Source organism: Ophidiomyces ophidiicola, assembly GCF_022830035.1.
Source record: "Ophidiomyces ophidiicola strain CBS 122913 chromosome Unknown scaffold_4, whole genome shotgun sequence".
In the NCBI taxonomy this organism is placed as follows: Eukaryota; Fungi; Ascomycota; class Eurotiomycetes; order Onygenales; family Onygenaceae; genus Ophidiomyces; species Ophidiomyces ophidiicola.
Window position 1 is genome coordinate 1,028,716 of NW_026054644.1, and position 19,166 is coordinate 1,047,881.

Consider the following 19,166-nt stretch of genomic DNA (forward strand, 5'->3'; position numbering starts at 1 on the left):
TATTTCTTTTGTTTTATTTTCTTAACGATACGATATGGACGCCGCACCTTCGCCGATATTTAATTGGCGATAACGCAATCCCACGGGCCGTATGTAGTACGAGCAGGAGTAGCGGGTCTCCGATAGTGGGCTGGGAGGAATGTTATGCCGAAACCACCTGGGTTCGCATGTTGCTCAACACCCTTCATTTAGTATTTTATTTTATTTCTCCAGCGCTAGATAGCCCTTCCTCGGTACTCCGTAGACAGTACTGGCTCAGCTGTATTTCATATGGACAATATTTTCTAGCGTGCTTGTTATTTGTGTGCCGAATACCCCGTATTATGCATCACTGTGCAGTGTTTAAAGCTCAAGCTATTTCTCAGGAGGATTATGGAGTAACCCCGAATCGGACGGAGATGGGCTAAGACAGCCGGGCCGGAGAGATCGCACTCCCAGGGCCGTGGGCGAGTTCCAAACCCCTCGGTCGGCCACTCGCGTGTGCCTTATCAGATCCAGCTGGCAGGCTCCAGCCGCACTGGCAACACTAGGCCCATTACGGCTAGCGTCGGAGCCCAACCCGCAAAGTGTTTTTGTTGGGGTGGAAATAGGGGAAAGCTCTTGCCAATCAGCGCACGGCAAATGGGCTTTTGAGCAACAAGAGTGGGTCCCGCTGGGCGATCCGGCAGCGAGTGGAATGCTGGGGGGCGTAAATTACAGCTAGCAATGCTCAACAAGCTGGCGGGCGGGTTGGGCGACGGTGCTGGGAGAGACGGCCAGCAGCGTACAGAGACGGAATACTCCGTAGAGCACCAGCGTCGGAGCCAGGCGATACGAGTCATCTGCCCCCAAGCTGCAGCTGTCGGACCCAAGTTCGGCGTGGGCGCGACGGAGTCGGCATTGGAAGGGGTGCATTCGGAGCACCAGGTTCCCGCCAAGGGGCCGTAGTGGGCGGCGTCAGGAGAAGCCTGCAGGCGAAGCAGCTGTACGGAGTACGACGGACAAACGGCGAAGTGCCGATTCAGGAGCGGCGATTGCCTCTCTTGTCCAGCTCGCTGGGTGTGTAGGCGAGCCAGACAGCAGGTTCCTGTTGTTTCTTATACCCGGACTGGCTTTTCACACCAACATTTTTGTTGAAATGTTTTCCCGTACACGCGTATTAACCCGTTCGCGACGACAACCAAATGACGTAAGATAGACCTGCCAGCCAACCAACGGCCGTCGTTTCGGCCATCTCGCATCTCGCCAGGCACAAGCCGTACAGTACGCCCGGTATTGTGACGCTGTTACGTGACCGCCGCATCGCCGTCTCAACCACCAAACCCAATTCGGGCCATCTCGATCTCGTCGTCTCTCTTTCTTCTGCTCCGACCACCATCCACTCCCTCGACTCGTCTTGCTTTCTCTCTTCTCTTCGCCGGTGGTTTGGTTGCAGGAGGCAGCTACTTCTTTTCACCTTCTTCTCTTGTTCATTCATGCTTTTTTAAACAATCTGGAAAAAAAAATCTCAGTTGTTTTTCGCATGAGCATTGCAGCGTGTTGGGCTTTGCGGTGTTGATTCGGGCTTGGTGTTGTTGTTTCTCTGGACTTTTGAGGCCAGCTGGAGACCGTGCTTCACTGATCACACTACCGCTGGACACGCAGCACGTGCTGGCGTTGTTGTCGATATCGTTCATTCATCATGCCGGAGCTCGTCAATGGTAGCGGTAGCTCCTATGCTGCTCAGCACAACATTCCTTCACATTTTATCGGTGGCAATAGCTTAAATGCAGCGCCACCAGGTGCCGTGAGGGACTTTGTTTCGCAGCATGACGGCCATTCAGTTATTACTTCGGTACAGCCCAGTTTGCGACTCTTCTCAAATTTACCCCTTCTGTGTTAATCCTCTTACTAACTTCCAAAATGTTTATTTTAGGTTTTAATTGCCAACAATGGTATTGCTGCTGTCAAAGAAATCAGATCAGTCCGTAAATGGGCCTACGACACATTTGGTGATGAGCGCGCTATCCAGTTCACAGTCATGGCCACGCCGGAAGATCTCCAGGCAAATGCGGACTATATCCGCATGGCTGACCGATACGTTGAGGTTCGTCCAACCCGAATTCAAACCAAATGCCAGGACGGATTTTGATGATAATCCTCTAGGTTCCCGGTGGTACCAACAATAACAATTTTGCGAACGTTGAGCTTATCGTTGACGTTGCCGAGAGAATGGGTGTACATGCTGTTTGGGCTGGATGGTGGGTTGAATCGGACTGCTCTTTCATATAGGCGCGTTTTCTAACCAGCTTGCAGGGGTCATGCCTCCGAAAACCCAAAGCTTCCCGAGTCTTTAGCCGCCTCCCCTAAAAAGATTATCTTCATTGGCCCCCCTGGTTCGGCTATGCGATCTCTTGGTGATAAAATCTCGTCAACCATCGTTGCGCAACACGCAGGAGTACCTTGCATACCCTGGTCAGGTACCGGCGTCGAAGAAGTAAAGATTGACAACAATGGCATCGTAACCGTTGAAGATCATGTCTATGATCTTGGATGCACACATTCTCCTAAGGAAGGCTTAGAGAAAGCCAAAGCTATTGGGTTTCCGGTCATGGTAAAGGCGTCTGAGGGTGGTGGTGGAAAGGGCATTCGCAAAGTCGAAAGGGAAGAAGATTTTGTGGATCTTTACAATGCTGCCGCCAGCGAGATTCCTGGCTCTCCGATTTTTATCATGAAATTGGCAGGAAACGCTAGACATCTGGAAGTCCAACTGTTGGCCGACCAGTACGGCAATAATATTTCTCTTTTCGGTCGAGACTGTTCGGTTCAGCGCCGTCACCAAAAGATCATAGAAGAGGCTCCTGTCACAATTGCAAAGTCAACCACCTTTCAAGCAATGGAACGCGCTGCAGTAAGACTCGGGAAACTGGTTGGCTATGTGTCAACCGGTACTGTCGAGTATCTGTATTCCCACGCCGACGACAAATTTTACTTTCTGGAGTTAAATCCCCGTCTACAAGTTGAACACCCAACCACTGAAATGGTCACTGGTGTTAATCTACCAGCCGCTCAACTTCAAATTGCCATGGGCATTCCGTTGCACCGCATTCGGGATATTCGCCTTCTCTATGGTGTAGACCCAAACACTAGCTCCGTAATCGACTTCGATTTCTCTAACGAAAACAGTATCAAAGCGCAGCGACGCCCACAGCCAAAAGGCCATACAACTGCTTGTCGAATTACTTCAGAAGACCCAGGTGAAGGATTCAAGCCCTCCAGCGGCACAATGCACGAACTCAACTTTCGCAGCAGCTCAAATGTGTGGGGATATTTCTCTGTGGGTACGTCTGGTGGAATCCATAACTTTTCTGATTCTCAATTTGGCCATATCTTTGCTTATGGAGAAAACCGATCCGCGTCTCGGAAACACATGGTCATGGCTTTGAAAGAGCTTAGCATCCGAGGTGACTTCCGTACCACAGTTGAATATTTAATCAAGCTTCTAGAGACACCCGCCTTTGAAGATAACACCATTACTACAGGCTGGCTTGATGAACTTATAACCAAAAAATTAACAGCGGAACGCCCCGATCCTGTCGTGGCCGTGATTTGTGGGGCTGTGACTCGTGCACACGTTGCTAGTGAATCATGCATTGCGGAATACAAAAAAGGCATTGAGAAGGGCCAGGTTCCTTCGAAAGACGTCCTGAAAACAGTGTTTACCATCGATTTTATTTATGAAGACACACGGTACAAATTCACGGCCACTAGGGCTAGCACGGACAGCTACCACCTATTCATTAATGGCTCAAAATGCCTTGTGGGTGTACGTGCTTTAGCTGACGGTGGCCTGCTTGTGCTATTAAACGGCCGGAGTCATAACGTCTACTGGAAAGACGAGGCTGCTGCGACACGGTTGAGTGTTGATGGAAAGACCTGTCTTCTTGAACAAGAGAACGATCCGACTCAGCTTCGAACACCCAGCCCAGGTAAACTTGTTCATTATACCGTTGAAAATGGAGAACATGTTAAAGCTGGCCAGGTCTTTGCTGGCATTGAAGTCATGAAGTTATACATGCCTCTAGTTGCTCAAGAAGATGGTCTTGTTCAGTTCATCAAACAGCCCGGAGCGACGCTACAAGCTGGTGATATTCTCGGCATTCTTACCCTTGATGATCCGTCTAGAGTCAAACATGCACAGCCATTCCTTGGGCAATTACCCGCAATGGGCATGCCACAGGTCGTAGGTAAAAAACCCCCGCAGCGATTCAGATTACTCCATAACATTTTACATGACATTCTACTCGGATTTGATAATCAAGTGATTATGTCTACCACTCTTTCAGACCTCGTAGAAGTGTTACGGGAACCTGATTTGCCATATGGAGAGTGGAATGCTCATGTTTCGGCCCTCCATTCTCGCATGCCTCAGAAGCTCGATGCGCAATTCACGCAAGTCATTGAGAAATCTAAAATTCGCAAGCTCGACTTCCCGGCTGCTCAATTAATGAAAACGTTCACGCGTTTCCTGGACGATAATGTTGCCCCAGGCGACGTTGAGACACTCAAGACAACCCTTGCTCCTTTGGTTCAAGTCATTCAAGATTATAATGAAGGACTAAGAGTCCATGAGTACAATGTGATTGCTAGTTTGTTGGAGCAATACTGGAATGTGGAACATTTATTCGCCCAGCGAAATACTCGGGATGAAGATGTCATTCTGGGTCTTCGAGAGGAGCATAAGGATGATATCACCAATGTCATTCAAACAGTCCTCTCCCACAGCAAAGTCGGCGGCAAAAACAACCTTGTGCTGGCAATTCTTGAAACCTATCGGCCTAACAAGCCAACCACTCCTGGTGTTGGTAAGTATCTGAAGCCTATACTAAAGAAACTTGCGGAGCTTGAATCAAGAGCTTGTTCCAAGGTTGCCCTTAAAGCGCGTGAGCTGCTCATTCAGTGCGCATTGCCGTCTCTGGAAGAGCGTATGGCTCAAATGGAGCATATCCTTCGATCTTCCGTTGTCCAATCGAAATACGGAGAGACTGGCTGGGACCATCGGGAGCCAGATCTAGATGTGCTGAAGGAGGTGGTTGACTCCAAGTATACTGTTTTTGACGTACTTCCTCTGTTCTTTGGACATCAGGACCAGTGGGTATCATTGGCCGCCTTGGAAGTTTATGTCCGACGGGCTTATCGTGCCTACGACCTCCAAGGTATTCAATACCATAACGACCAGGAATCCCCTTTCTTTGTTTCCTGGGATTTCATTCTCCGCAAGGTTCCCCAGGCAGAGTTTGGTATGAATACTGCCTCAACCAATCCCTCCATTCCAAGCACACCCACTACTGAAAACAATCCATTCAGAAAGATTGGTTCCATTAGCGACATGACATATCTAGTCAACAGGACGGAAAATGAGCCATCACGAAAGGGTGTGCTAATTCCTGCGCAGTACTTTGAAGAAATTGACGAGATGCTTTCTCGCGCGTTGGAGGTATTCCCACGTGTTGATTCTACACACAGATCTAGCTCCAACAATGCTCTTGATTTGGCGGCCAAGCGCAAACCTCAACCTCAACCACGAATAGAGAATGATGATCTTATTGGTGTTTGCAATATCGCTGTTCGCGATATGGAGGGACTTGATGATAAAGAGGTTGTTTCGCGTCTTAGTAAGATCATGTCCGGGTTTCAAGAAGAATTGCGCTGTCGGCGTGTTCGAAGAGTCACATTTGTTTGCGGCCATGGAGATGGAACATACCCCGGATATTTCACATTCAGAGGCCCAACATATGACGAGGATGAGAGCATTCGTCACAGTGAGCCAGCGCTTGCCTTCCAGCTGGAGCTTGGACGCCTATCTAAATTCAACATTAGCCCTGTTTTCACAGAGAATAGGAATATTCATGTTTATGAAGCTATTGGAAAGGGTCCTGCCAAAGAAGCTGCCGCTGATAAACGCTATTTTACTCGCGCTGTCGTTCGTCCAGGACGTCTGCGTGATGATATACCGACCGCCGAGTACTTGATCTCTGAAGCTGACAACCTCATGAATGATATCCTTGATGCATTGGAAATCATTGGAAACAACAATTCCGATTTAAACCACATTTTCATCAACTTCACTCCTGTTTTCCAGCTCCAGCCATCGGACGTGGAGCAAGCTCTTGCGGGCTTCCTAGAGCGATTCGGTCGAAGACTGTGGCGTCTACGTGTAACCGGCGCTGAAATTCGAATTCTCTGCACTGATCCTTCCACCAGCCTAGCATTTCCTCTCCGTGTCGTCATCACCAATACGTCAGGGTACATTATCCAAGTCGAAATGTACGTTGAGAGGAAATCTGAGAAGGGCGAATGGGTGTTTCATAGTATTGGCGGGACGACCAAGATTGGATCCATGCACCTTCGTCCAGTAACCACACCATACCCAACAAAGGAATGGCTGCAGCCAAAACGTTACAAGGCTCATCTAATGGGAACCCAATATGTATATGATTTCCCCGAGCTCTTCAGACAAGCTTTCCAGAATGCTTGGGCAGATGCAATTGCTACTCAACCTAGCCTTGCTGATAAGCGACCTCCTCATGGAGGGTGCATTGACTATAGTGAGCTTGTTCTAGATGACTCCGATCACCTGATTGAGGTATCGCGGGAACCTGGTACCAATTCCCATGGGATGGTTGGATGGGTTGTCACTGCGAGAACTCCCGAATATCCTCGTGGTAGACGTTTTATTGTTATTTCAAATGATATTACATATCAGATTGGTTCATTCGGACCACAGGAAGATAAATTCTTCAACAAGTGCACTGAGCTTGCAAGAAAGTTAGGTATTCCACGAATTTATTTGTCCGCTAACTCTGGTGCTCGTATTGGGATGGCGGAAGAATTAATGCCGCTCTTCTCTGTTGCCTGGAACAACCCTGAAAAACCAGAGGCTGGTTTCAAGTACCTCTACTTAACCCCCGATGTGAAGAAGCAACTCGACGACAGGAAGGCACAGGACGTTATTACAGAGCTCGTTCACGAAGATGGTGAAGAGAGATACAAAATTACTACGATCATTGGTGCCAAGGATGGCTTAGGTGTCGAGTGCTTAAGAGGCTCTGGTCTTATTGCTGGAGCCACATCGAAGGCCTATGAAGATATTTTCACCATTACACTAGTTACTTGCCGCTCTGTTGGAATTGGTGCTTATCTCGTCCGTCTTGGTCACCGTGCTATTCAAGTTGAAGGGCAGCCCATCATTCTGACAGGTGCACCTGCAATCAACAAGCTTCTTGGCCGTGAGGTTTATACTTCTAACTTGCAACTTGGTGGAACTCAGATTATGTACAAGAATGGTGTTTCTCATATGACTGCCAATGACGACTTTGAGGGCGTGCAAAAAATTGTCCAATGGATGTCTTTCATCCCGGATCGCAAAGCCTCACCAATTCCTATTCGGCCAAGCTCTGACCCATGGGACCGTGATATTACCTTTGTTCCTCCTGCTAAGCAGACATATGATGTAAGATGGCTTATTCACGGTAAAGAAGATGAAGAAGGCTTCCTTTCGGGTCTCTTTGACAATGGTTCATTCCAAGAGACACTTGGAGGCTGGGCAAGAACGGTCGTTGTCGGACGTGCGCGACTTGGGGGTATCCCTATGGGTGTCATTGCAGTAGAGTCCCGCTCAGTGGATAATGTCACCCCTGCCGACCCTGCAAACCCAGATTCCATGGAAATGGTCACCACTGAAGCTGGAGGCGTGTGGTATCCCAACTCGGCCTTCAAGACCGCCCAGGCTCTGAGAGATTTCAACTTTGGCGAGCAGCTACCAGTGATGATATTGGCTAATTGGCGAGGATTCTCTGGTGGGCAACGAGACATGTACAATGAGGTCCTCAAGTATGGTTCTTATATTGTCGACGCCCTTGTAAAGTATGAACAGCCGATCTTCGTGTATATCCCACCGTTTGGCGAGCTCCGAGGTGGTTCCTGGGTAAGCGTTATCCTACTCTACATTTACATTAGACATACTAATGACTCTTAGGTTGTTATTGACCCGACAATTAACCCTGATCAAATGGAGATGTATGCAGACGTTGAATCACGTGGCGGTGTTCTTGAGCCAGAAGGTATTGTTGGCATCAAGTATCGTCGCGAGAAGCAACTGGACACTATGGCTCGTCTTGACTCAGTATATGGTGATCTCCGAAGATCCCTCCAAGACTCATCTCTCAGTGCGGAGAAGATGTCCGAGATCAAAGACCAGATGACCCAACGAGAAACCCAACTTCTTCCAGTCTACCTTCAGATTGCGCTCCAATTCGCTGATCTTCACGATCGGGCTGGCCGAATGGAAGCAAAAGGCACAATTCGCAAACCTCTCCAATGGAAAAATGCGCGACGATTCTTCTACTGGCGACTCCGTCGCCGTCTTAGTGAAGAGCTTATTCTCAAGCGCATGCTTGCTGTTGGTGCAGAGGACGAAACTGTTCCGGACACATCGAGAAGCCCATCGCCTACTTCCACCAGTGTGCAGGATAATCCCTCCATCCGCGAGAAGAATATCCTCACTCTCAAGTCATGGACAGGGTTTTTAGATAGAGACTTCGAAGACAATGACCGGAAAGTTGCTCTGTGGTATGAAGAAAATAAGAAGGTGCTTTATGACAAAGTTGAGGTAATGAAGACGAATGGAATTGCAATGCAGGTTACGCAGCTGTTGATGAGTGATAAAGAAGGAGGGTTGAAAGGTGTGCACCAGGTCTTGAGTATGCTTCCAGTTGAAGAAAAGGAAGCAGTGTTGAAGTATTTGAGCAGTTCTTAGAATTTTCTCTTCTTCATGCTTGTTTACTCTAATTTCGCATTCTGGAATGATTTCTAATAGGTGTTAGCTTACTCTTGCTTGGGGTACGATGTCTCTTTAATTATGTGGTTTATGAAAAATTCCTATGTTTTTTTGTTGTTTTGGTTAACATGATTGTTTACGCATTTCCTATGAATGGTTGTTGATTTGATTGTCTTGTTTGTATGTATATTGATAGAAAAGGCATTTTTATATAAAGAAGTATGTAATTCGAAGGAGGTATGTATTTGGCCATCGATAAAATTCCCCCTCGTTAACAACATAACGAAATAGCAAATCCACAAAAAATGTACTAGGGGTATAGTTAGCCATAATATCCACCAAACACCAAAACGATTATCAAGCAAGTTGGCGCTCTATAGTTCTCGGATGGGTCATTAAACCGGCTACGCCCTTCCTATATGTAGTTGCGGTCGAAGCGGGCACATCTTTACCGACGGTGGCTGCGCTGCTGGTAGGAGGGTTTGAACTTGGTCGTGTAGGCGAGGGATCGTCAAAAGTATTGAGTCTCAGCTTGCTCAGCTCCAACGGTAGCGGGCCTGGTACTGGCAGGTTGTGTTTTTTGGCCGCTGCGGTGAAATTCACGCAGGGCGACCCAGTAGCCGCCATGGTGCTTTGCCATACGATTTCTTCCTCACTTCCAGGGAGCACTACGCTTTTGGCATCGAGTGTTCGAGCAATGTCATCGAGGAGGATGACCATTGGTGCAATGTATGCAGTCTGGCTCTTTTCTGACCATGCAAGAACATGACCGCATACCTGGCCGTTTTGGTCAAAAACCCAAGCACCCGAATCCCCAGGAACTGCCGAGGACGAAATGTTTTTAGCATACTAAAGCGTAATAGATTCGGTTGGATTTAGCATACCTCCAAAATTTCCATCCACACAAAAGCTCAAAGAGAACGATTGACGACCCGGTAACTTAACAAGGGTCATCGCTTTAGAAATGCGTCCGCTCTGCAACCCACTTGTCCTTCCGCAACACTGCACGTACGATCCAGAAAGTTCATCGAGCTTAGCGACTTTAGTGAGCACTTTAAAATGGGTACTTTGGCCTTGTTGGTGGATATTGGGATTGAAGTATGAAATAGGCACAGCAGGAACAGCATTGGTGGTATCCATGCGGGTGGGGTCGATCTTGATGAGCGCCCAGTCTACTTCGTGTTTGATTCCGTCTCGGGTCAGCCGTCGAAGTCCAGAGGAGGCGTGAATATGTCCAAGAGAATGTGACGCAAGATGTTCGTCATCTCTATCTTCAGGGCAAGGGAAAAAGCCATCTTCAATGTCATCTAGGGCCGGTTGAGTGACCATTATTAGCGGTTCGTCTTCCGGACATACACCTACAGTGTCGCCGATTGAGGCAGTGTCGTCATCGATATCGAAATCGTCCATATCCCCACCTTCATCGCTGGAATAGCCATCAGAGATCCAGTAGTCATCATATGAATCGTCAGCACTCTGAGATACCGATTCACCATCGATATCTTCGTCGTCAGAAATCTCAAAGGGATACGATGCCTCAGGTAAGACATCATCACACCAGGTATACGCAAAATCCTGATCTTGCACTTCCAAGGGCTGCACAGAATCAGTGGCTGGGCCGGGGCCACGAGAATAGCATTCTTCCTCTTCATCGTATGGACTGTCAATCATATGGTGAACAGTCATTCCATAGGGTTCCCCATCGACAAGAATAGCCCCTCCATATGAGACTGGCGGCAGATGCTCATCAAGGCGGAATGCCCCAATGGATGCGCCGCAAATCGGTTTCGGCTGGTAATATGGATTTAATTCAGCAACAAAATTTGCTGTAACATTGCTCTTTACCTTCGCTTTTTTTCGGCGCCTTCGAGGTACTTTGGATCGATTTATATCCCCTCGAATCACAATCAAATCCCAGTCTTTGTCGTAATCAAAATACTTCTTAAGAGTGGCCTTCACCTTGCGGACATTCGTACAGGTAACGCAAATGGTGGTTTTTGCAGAATCCGCAGATTCTCCAGCAACCATCAGCGTGGCGCTACAAGATTCTGCTGAATCCCTCAGAATCTTCTGTAGCAATTTACTTAGCTTTGGCATGAGTGTTGTATTCCAAATTTGTAGATGTTCATCTGGTATCTCAATATTGGACCATTTCTTCAGGGTTCGCTTTCTAACCTTTCTCTCACCGCTATTCCCTTTCATATTTGGTAAATTTTGATGAGTGAAAGGGGCACCCTCATTGCTGATATCGATTGGGACAGCGGGATCAATATTAGGTAGGCAATGATTTTGTGGCGTGATTTCTTCATACGGCGATGACTCGGGCCCAAGGCTGACAGGGGGTGGGAGTGACTCCTCAAGATCTGTATCGGGAGGCGGCGCAACAATGTCAAGATTGCTGCAGCGAAATAGGATTTTACTCGTTGTATAAACAAAGTTCCTAGAGAAAGTGTTCCACTCGTTGGCCTGATTTGGATCATTCCAAGGATAGTGGTATGTCTGTGGAAGTCGAAGACTTAGATCAGACATGGGTGATGTCGAAAGATGAAAATTCGGTGCATCCAGACAAAGTTGAACAGCTTGAAGATATGCAGATCCGCACTTGGCTGCGAGCTTCTTTATGTAGACGTTTTCGATCCTCGTTTTAAATATTATCTTATCATACTTCATTTTCCAAAGTCTACTAATCGGGGTCCATAAACCAATTTCAAGCAAGACCAATCCCAAACTGTAGAGATCGTACGCCCATGCAGAGGGATCCGACATAATTTGCCGGTCATCCGGGTGACGATACATGCCTAGAGAAAGGGGCTCTGGTGGAATATTATTATTCTCATTATCGAATTGCATTAAAGAGGACAAATATGGATGACGAAAGTCTGCAGGGAAATTGTCCACAATTCCATTGTTAGACACCTCCATACCGGGAAATATCAAAATGTTATTACTGTTGATATTCCCATGAACAAGGTTCTGACTTCTGAGGTGTAAGACGGCAAGAATGAGGTTATACGCCAGCCGAAATCTTGTTTCAAGATGAGGAACAGGTGTATCTTGTGGGTCCGACCCAGTAAGAAATAAGGAAGCCAAAGGCTTGGGTTCTGCTGGATCAGAGGGCTGCTTTGTAAAACCGGGGATATCTGAGGGCATTTGATAGATGAAAGCATAACGAGAGTATGTCATATCAACGAAGTAGCCCAGGAACTTAAGTAGTCCTAAGTGAGAAACCCTGGCATTAGAAATAAGGCCTAGTAAAATTGTGCTCAGGCGTTGCAATCTCCACCTTTTCGGCAGCGTAAGCGAGTTCTGTGTCTCCATCGGAATAGGAGAAAATTCAACCAAAACTGGAACGAAGGTACCACTTATGCCTTCAGTCAGAAGGGTAGGTACCGCAGATGTGGACAATTGGCCTAAGATCCGGGAATTTGCCGACGCCGCGATAGGCTCATAAGGTGGAGGGTTGGGGGTGTGGGTGTTTCCTCCACTGGAGAGGCTGAGAGAGTTGCGATCAATGTAAAATTCCTTGGTGGAAGATAAAAGGGGAAGAAACATCTGATCTGCCGTCAAGTTCTTGTCACCGGTCGACGTTTTACTATGCGAATGTAAAGGCCGGATTGCTGACTCCATAGAAGAGAAGCCCAAGTTTCCATCTTTCTGGAAGAAATCATTGGGCGCATTGGTATACTTTGTGGGATGTGACTTTGAGTCAGGTGGGACTGGGTAGGTGTGCTCTTTTGAGAGCTTATCAAAATGCGGTCGAAGGTGCGCATGGGCGGTCGAGGGATGCAGCTTCGTACTTGACATACTCATAGTCATGTCTCGCCTCGATCGAGATAAATCATACAGCGTATCGATATGCAAGGTGAGTTCTCCTAACAACGATTTTGACCTCGATATCTCTTGATCAGTCCATGTCATTTTCACAACTCCCGTCGTCAGTCCGTCAGGAGAAGATTTTGGCATATCTGGCTGCTGCAGCCTCTCAGCTTCATTAAGGAGTTCTTGTATAGACGACATAATCCCAGCGACAACATCACTAAAGCCGGCTTCCGCCAATGCATCGTCGATATCATTTGGCTGCGCTGCACTGGCATCGCTCCAGTCTAAACCCCAGGCCAACAGCCGGTCTTTCTGTGTTCGGTAGCTCAGATTCAAGGATATTAATTCGGGGTCATCACTTGGTCTTGAAACCGTAGTCACACTTTCGCATGACGACTTGGTATCTGTATAGAGCTTTGTCAGTCTTCTCTGGAGGTATGAACCCCCGCGAAGTACCGACATATTGAAAATGAGGCCTGGGGGAGGGATTCAAGGCGCAAAAACAGAAACGAGACTTATATTAGGCGAATGAGGGCATAGAGAATGTCCTGAAATTAAGAATAGATCTGCTTTGCAGATATTAAATGGGTTGCCTGGGCATGGCGCCGCGCTTGCGCGGTCCATCGCCAAACCCCGAGTTGGGATGGATTGCGGTTGCCTAATGCCTGGCCAATCAAGTCTGGCCTCCCTCTACGGGGTATCTAGGGATTCTAAATTCGGCTAAGCGCGAAAGACCGGGGGACGCCAGCCACACTACCAGCCACGTTGACGTAGATGCATGGCTTGGCTAATCTATTATTATTCTCCGTACGGAGCACCAACTACGGAGTATTCCGTAGTTTGGACAGTAGCATGGAGGAGTCCGTAGGGTGCACACTGGTATAGTTATACATACATAAAACTAAAATAAGTCCTCAAATAACAAAAAAAAAAAATAAAAATCATATGTGCTGTGTTCGCTCATGCAGTGTTGATGATGCGCCTAGCAGAGCCCATATCCCTTGCCCGCTTTTCGCCAAAATTATGCAGTCGTTCCCCAATCAAGTAAACATCATCTCTAATACTCATCCGCCAAACGTTAATCTGGCGTTGAAGAAGATGCAATCCCCAGCCAAGTAGCACTACAAGTAAAAATCCAGGATAGCAATATCGGTAGACTTGCGAGTGCATCATCGTCGATTCTCCCCTGAAAATGGTGGCGTTCAGAATGAATCCCACCGGAAGAGGAGTAAACACGGCGACAAATGTAGCCAGAGTTGCGGGTATAATAAATGCCCGAGTCGCGAATTTGACGTCAGGGCGGAGCCAACCATTTCGGACTATTGCATTGAGAGCAACAGCAGGTCGTGAAGTCTCGTTGCGTAGCATCAAACGCGCAGCCATGCGCGTATATAAAACACCAAGCGTCCAATCCTGGACGAAATGAATGACATGGGTTCCTCCGCTGCTAAAGTATGTGTGGAGTGGCACAAGGAAGTAGAGCTCCACGATGATGGCGAAAAGCGTGGGAACCAAAAATGTAAATGCTGTAAAAGCATATAAGAGGTTGATGAGTTGGCACAGTGCACTGTGCAATTTGACTAGGAATTCTTGTGGCGAGTTTAAAAGGTGGGATTGTCTGTATAGGGAAGCAGCCCATTGTTGACAGTGGTGCAGTCCGTAGAGGACGCCGCCGAGACAGTAAATCCCGGCGGAGAATGCGTATATATCATTGATCTGTGTATTTTCTGGAAAGAGAAACGATATCAATTTCCGTCCCAAGACGAGTGGCAAGATTGTAGCTCCCACGCCGGTCATAGCGGCGAAGACCCATAACAAGAATATAAAACCCGCGATTCTGGTTTTAAATCTCGGAGGAACGTATACTTTGGTGAACATATCGTTGCCTTTGCCATGAAGGCCATCGTCGTGATCTGGCTTGCCATCAAGCCTCTCATTCTGATCGTTAACATCAAGAAAAACTCGCGCACCCTTCGGTATCCGAACTTGATCAGATGCTGGGGTGCGTACGAATCTACCATCCTGTACTAAGCCCACGGGTACCTCCTCTTCATCTTGAGTATTTTTTGTGTCTGTGGCATAAATCGTACGAAATTTTGCTTTCAAAAGCATTTCAAGCCTCGTTTTGTTGGCAAAGTACCCTTCTTCATCCCGTTTTCTTTTCCCAAATAGAAAATCCGTTAACCGTAAGAGCCGCGCACATTTATGGAACCACCAAGCATACATTGTATGCAAAATATTAGAAGGTTTAATGGACCGAATGGTGAGCGGCATGACGAGGTTATAAAAAAGTAGGTCAACAGGGAATTCAAGCACAGGCTCATTGGACGACCAGTGTAGGGGGAGTACTCCCGGAAACACAAACGCGAGTCCCCAAACAACACCACCCATGCATATAATCACAAGAGCGCCATACACCAGAGCACTGAACGCAATTTTGCGAAGTTGGGTGGATACGTTGCGCTCAAGAACGTCGCGAACAGGATGGAATGTCGGGTCATCTGGATCCCGGATGAAATCTGCAAATGTTAATTAGCCATTGTCTAGATGAATGATGTACAGCAAAATTGGATGTAGACTCACAAAGTACACCACCGCGCATAATTTTTCTACACATCGACACGAAAAGTGCGAAGTGGAACATATAGCAGGTGCCAATGAACCAATGTACAAATAAGCAGGTGAATGGTGACTCAATTCCAAATCCGATCCTTGTTCCGAACGTCGCGTTTTCAAAGAGTGGCATAAGAGCGATGTCTAGTAAGACACCACAATAAAGGGGAAACACAATCATTTCGATGCCAATGATAAGAATAACTTTCATCACACCGCCCGCTTGGCGAAGCACTTCCGCGACAGCACCGTTCATATGATGACCTCGCTGATCTCCAGAGAGGTAAGTAGAAAGGCGGAGATAGAATAAGCCAACAAAGGAGGCGAAACAATAGCCGACGATAATAGCAATTATTCTATCTTTAGTATCCCAATATGCCAGATCCAAATCCATATTGGCAGGGAGAGGGTGACTACCTGGTGTATTTAGGTGTGAGAGACTCCCATTTTGGAAAAAGGAATATCCAGTTCGTAAAAAACTACTAAACCCGCTCACAATCATCGAATATGTTCTCGTTGGGCTAACAGAGAAAAGACGCAGGACTAGCGACCCATTCTCCTTGTGCGGAATCAATTGTAAAGGGATGTCATAAAGTATAAGTTTCAGGGCCTGGACGAGAACATTGTAAATGGTGGTGATGCGGGCTTGGTGTATCCTCAGTGCCTGATGGGCAAGGACAGAGAACATTGGAACATCTGAGTCCCGGAACGTAAAAAAAGTGGCCAATATTCGCCTTAAGCGCTGACCACTTCCATCAATGAGCCCCAACGAAGCATGGGTGACAGCATTGCTGGCAGAAAATTTTGCAAGAACAGGGATAATTTTTCCTGCCTGCCCCAGAAGAGTTCGAAGTAAAACATTGCCAACGTAGACAACATAGGCAAAGCTTCCAATAATTGTATCGACAGCAATGTCAGCAACGATCGACATGATTGCCAAAGGAATGCCGATGAATAACCGTATAGGGTTGGTTAAAAGAACAAGAGCAATTTTACCCCATAGATAAGGGAGCCAAATGCCAAGAGTCACTGTAAAAGAAATAAGTAGGGCGCTAAAAACCCCGTTTTGAAGTAGACCGAAGATGGCACCATGCATCCCAATCAGCTCCATCACGCCTTCAAGATCATCAGCGTCGTCCGCTGCATCGACATCGTTCTCTGCTCCATCATTTACTGGGGCGGGGCGATTATGGCCAGGATTGGGTTCTAAAACTGGCTGTCCATGACGAACAGGCACAAAAGCGGGCTCCTGTGCTGGGTCTTCAACGACGTGCTCGTCAACAGGTTCTTCAACTTCCTGTTCGGCTTGGAGGGGAATCCCACCCCAAAACCAATCCATAATGTGCTGACAAAAACTCTGCGGAGGAATTGCAGGTGGGATCGCCTCGGGTACTTGGAACTCAGCAGGAGGGGTCGGAGCAGCATTATTCGGAGTCCGAGCTAGTCCAGAGTCTGGAGTGCCATCCAAATGAGTATCCCTAGTCGGTACTGAATGGGAGGTGCCAGCGTTAATGTGGGAATCAATTGTTGGAAGCTCAAGACTTGATCGAAAATCAAAACTATTTCCCGGTAGATTGTGTTCACTATTTCCAAACACTGGGGAGGCAAATGGCGAGGTAGGGTAGCCGGCAGAATCTGACGCATAACTGTTGAATAGAGGGGAGCCTATATTCTGAGAATGGTCGCTGGGCCCTGAGCTTGGACCTTCTAAAGGATCAGCGAGGCCGGCATCAAAGGAGAATATGCTCCCGGGATTCATTGCCTCTCTTTCGGTAGAGGGTATTGAGCTAGCGGTAGCAACTTCTCTAGGTGTAGTGTGGTTCAGTGTATCAGCAGCGGGTTCCTCTAAGGGGTCACTCAGATTGTGAGCCGGTGGACTTTGTTCATTAAGCATTGCCCCGTCTGAACCATCAGGCTCAAAACTCCACCCATGACCGGCAAAATCATTGAAACTAGGTCTCGGGCTGTGAGTAGGGACTTCAGGGTAGATGGCTTCACGAGGGATGTCGGGTTCAGGGGGCGAGCCGGTTCTATGGGCAAGGGCACCAGAAGATGTGATTCTAGAACCCGGAAGTGCTGCTTCTGGGGGTAATGGAACACCAGTTGTGGGAGGCCTTCCATTTGGCTCATCTGTTGGATGAACTGGCCCTGCTGTTTCGTCTACCCTTTCTACCCTTTCAATTTCTGCAGGAAGTACTAAATTCGGCTCCGCTAACAGAGGATTCTGTTCTGGGACGGGTTCAAGTCTGTTTTCTCGGAGTAGCTGGATGGCTGCTTCACGTTCAATTTCAGCCAGGTTTATTGCAGGCTGCTGTTGAATGACCCATTCACGGATGAGAAATACATGGATAAATAAAACAACAACAAGCAAGGTGATCAACTGGCCCTCTAAGGTATCGATGAGTATGTTGTTTATAGTCGGGTATGGGGTTAACCTATTGAGAACATCAACATCGGAGAGCCATGAAGGCTGTCGTAAGCGTCGAGTTGCTGATGCTGTTAAGTTTCCAGAGTCCACCAGTGATGTAGAGCTCGGCGTTGAAGTAGTCAAAACCACAGCGTTTGTCAATAGTCGCTTGGCGATGGAATATATTAGAGGCTCCCCGGCGGTGAGGTTCAGAAGGGTTGAAGCCGGGAAAGATAACTGTGGGATGGCACCCTGGATACTCTGTGTAGTACACACAGGGAGAACAGCGGCGAATACATTGGGTACAGGACATGTACCCGCAAGACTATTCAAAGTTTCGCTTGTTTGTGTCGAAATAGCTGTGTGAATGGTTTCAGCTGTCGGCCAGCGGCCGTCAGCAAGCCAGAAGAGACCCCGCCAAACAGCTCTCATTGACCAAGGTAACCAGCCCAGCCATACAAAAGCGACAAGGAGAAAACGAAGCCAGGTGAGCAGTGTTCGCGCAGCGTGCAATGCCAGTTCCTTCAAAAAAACCGGGGCCGGTAGATCCTGGGGCATATCAGGATCATAAAGCTTCGTAAAGCGAAATGATGTCTTGCAAAGCTCGCAGTATTTTTTCTGTGAATGGGACAGCCATTCCATGAGACAGCTCTGATGGACAAACTTGATGCTGCCATTGCATTTACAGGGATAAAATAGCTCCTCTCCATCTGAGCTTTCTCCACGACATATACGGCATGTATCTGGCTCATCTACCCCTTTCCCTCTCTTGACTGGGCTTGCGGCAAACGCCGACTCGCTCATGGTGTCGGTCTGAGACGGAGCCTCCGGATTTTTGAGACTTGGGTAGGTTCCGACGTCCCTAAAGCGATGGGGCTATCAGAGATATTGAAGGTTAGGTGTATGATCTGGACTATATGATTGGCACTGGAGAGGCCTTCATAGCGAATTGGGAATCGACGGGGAGGGGGGGTTCGGCGAGTCAACGAAGGGTCCGAGGCAAGTGTTCCTGGAGGCGGGCATGGACATAACTGCAAACTCCATTAGTTAGAGTCAACTAGATAACTACGATGCAGGCAAGACATGGCGAGTGATTTCTCACGGTAAATCAACAGGTATATCTATTTGGGCTTTTGCTGGCATTGACTTCGCCAACTTTTGCTCTATCGTGCATGGGTGGCAAGCTGAGGATGCCTGGAGTTTTGGTGAATGATTGGCTGGCCGGCGCTCTTAACATGAATTACAGCACTTTTATTGGCCTTAAATAGGGATGATTTGGCATCAACCATTGGCTCCTTTAGCAACTTCGGCCAACGCGCCAGCGAATCAGCATGTGTCGTTGACCAAACGTTATCTTCGGAACTCGGAGCAGCAATTTGCCGAATCAAGGCATCGGACGCGTGGGCACGGGCTCATGACCTCACCGCGTTTGCCTGGTCGAGCTGTAGCCGAAAAGCTCGAGCACAGTGAAACCCAACGCGCAACAGAGCCCTCGCCAAACCACCTTGACCTTCGGCTTTGCCTCATGCA

The 19,166-nt window shown here is 47.8% G+C and overlaps 3 protein-coding genes across 3 annotated transcripts; 1 reads left to right on the top strand and 2 right to left on the bottom strand.

The window, feature by feature from the left end:
• Positions 1-1,660: 1,660 nt before the first annotated feature.
• ACC1 (acetyl-coenzyme-A carboxylase) lies at positions 1,661-8,776 on the top strand (the record flags this gene model as incomplete). The annotated part of the gene is made up of 5 exons (XM_049250870.1): positions 1,661-1,813; positions 1,895-2,065; positions 2,125-2,219; positions 2,275-7,945; positions 7,997-8,776. The coding sequence occupies 5 exons, from the start codon at positions 1,661-1,663 to the stop codon at positions 8,774-8,776; spliced, it is 6,870 nt and encodes a 2,289-aa protein (XP_049110454.1).
• A 378-nt stretch (positions 8,777-9,154) lies between these two features.
• LOZ57_001789 (uncharacterized protein) lies at positions 9,155-13,078 on the bottom strand (the record flags this gene model as incomplete). Its single annotated transcript, XM_049250871.1, has 2 exons — positions 9,155-9,618; positions 9,682-13,078. 2 exons carry the CDS (start codon positions 13,076-13,078, stop codon positions 9,155-9,157), a joined length of 3,861 nt encoding a protein of 1,286 aa, XP_049110455.1.
• Positions 13,079-13,576: 498 nt separating this feature from the next.
• LOZ57_001790 (uncharacterized protein) lies at positions 13,577-18,440 on the bottom strand (the record flags this gene model as incomplete). Its single annotated transcript, XM_049250872.1, has 2 exons — positions 13,577-15,135; positions 15,200-18,440. The coding sequence occupies 2 exons, from the start codon at positions 18,438-18,440 to the stop codon at positions 13,577-13,579; spliced, it is 4,800 nt and encodes a 1,599-aa protein (XP_049110456.1).
• Between the last annotated feature and the right edge of the window lie 726 nt (positions 18,441-19,166).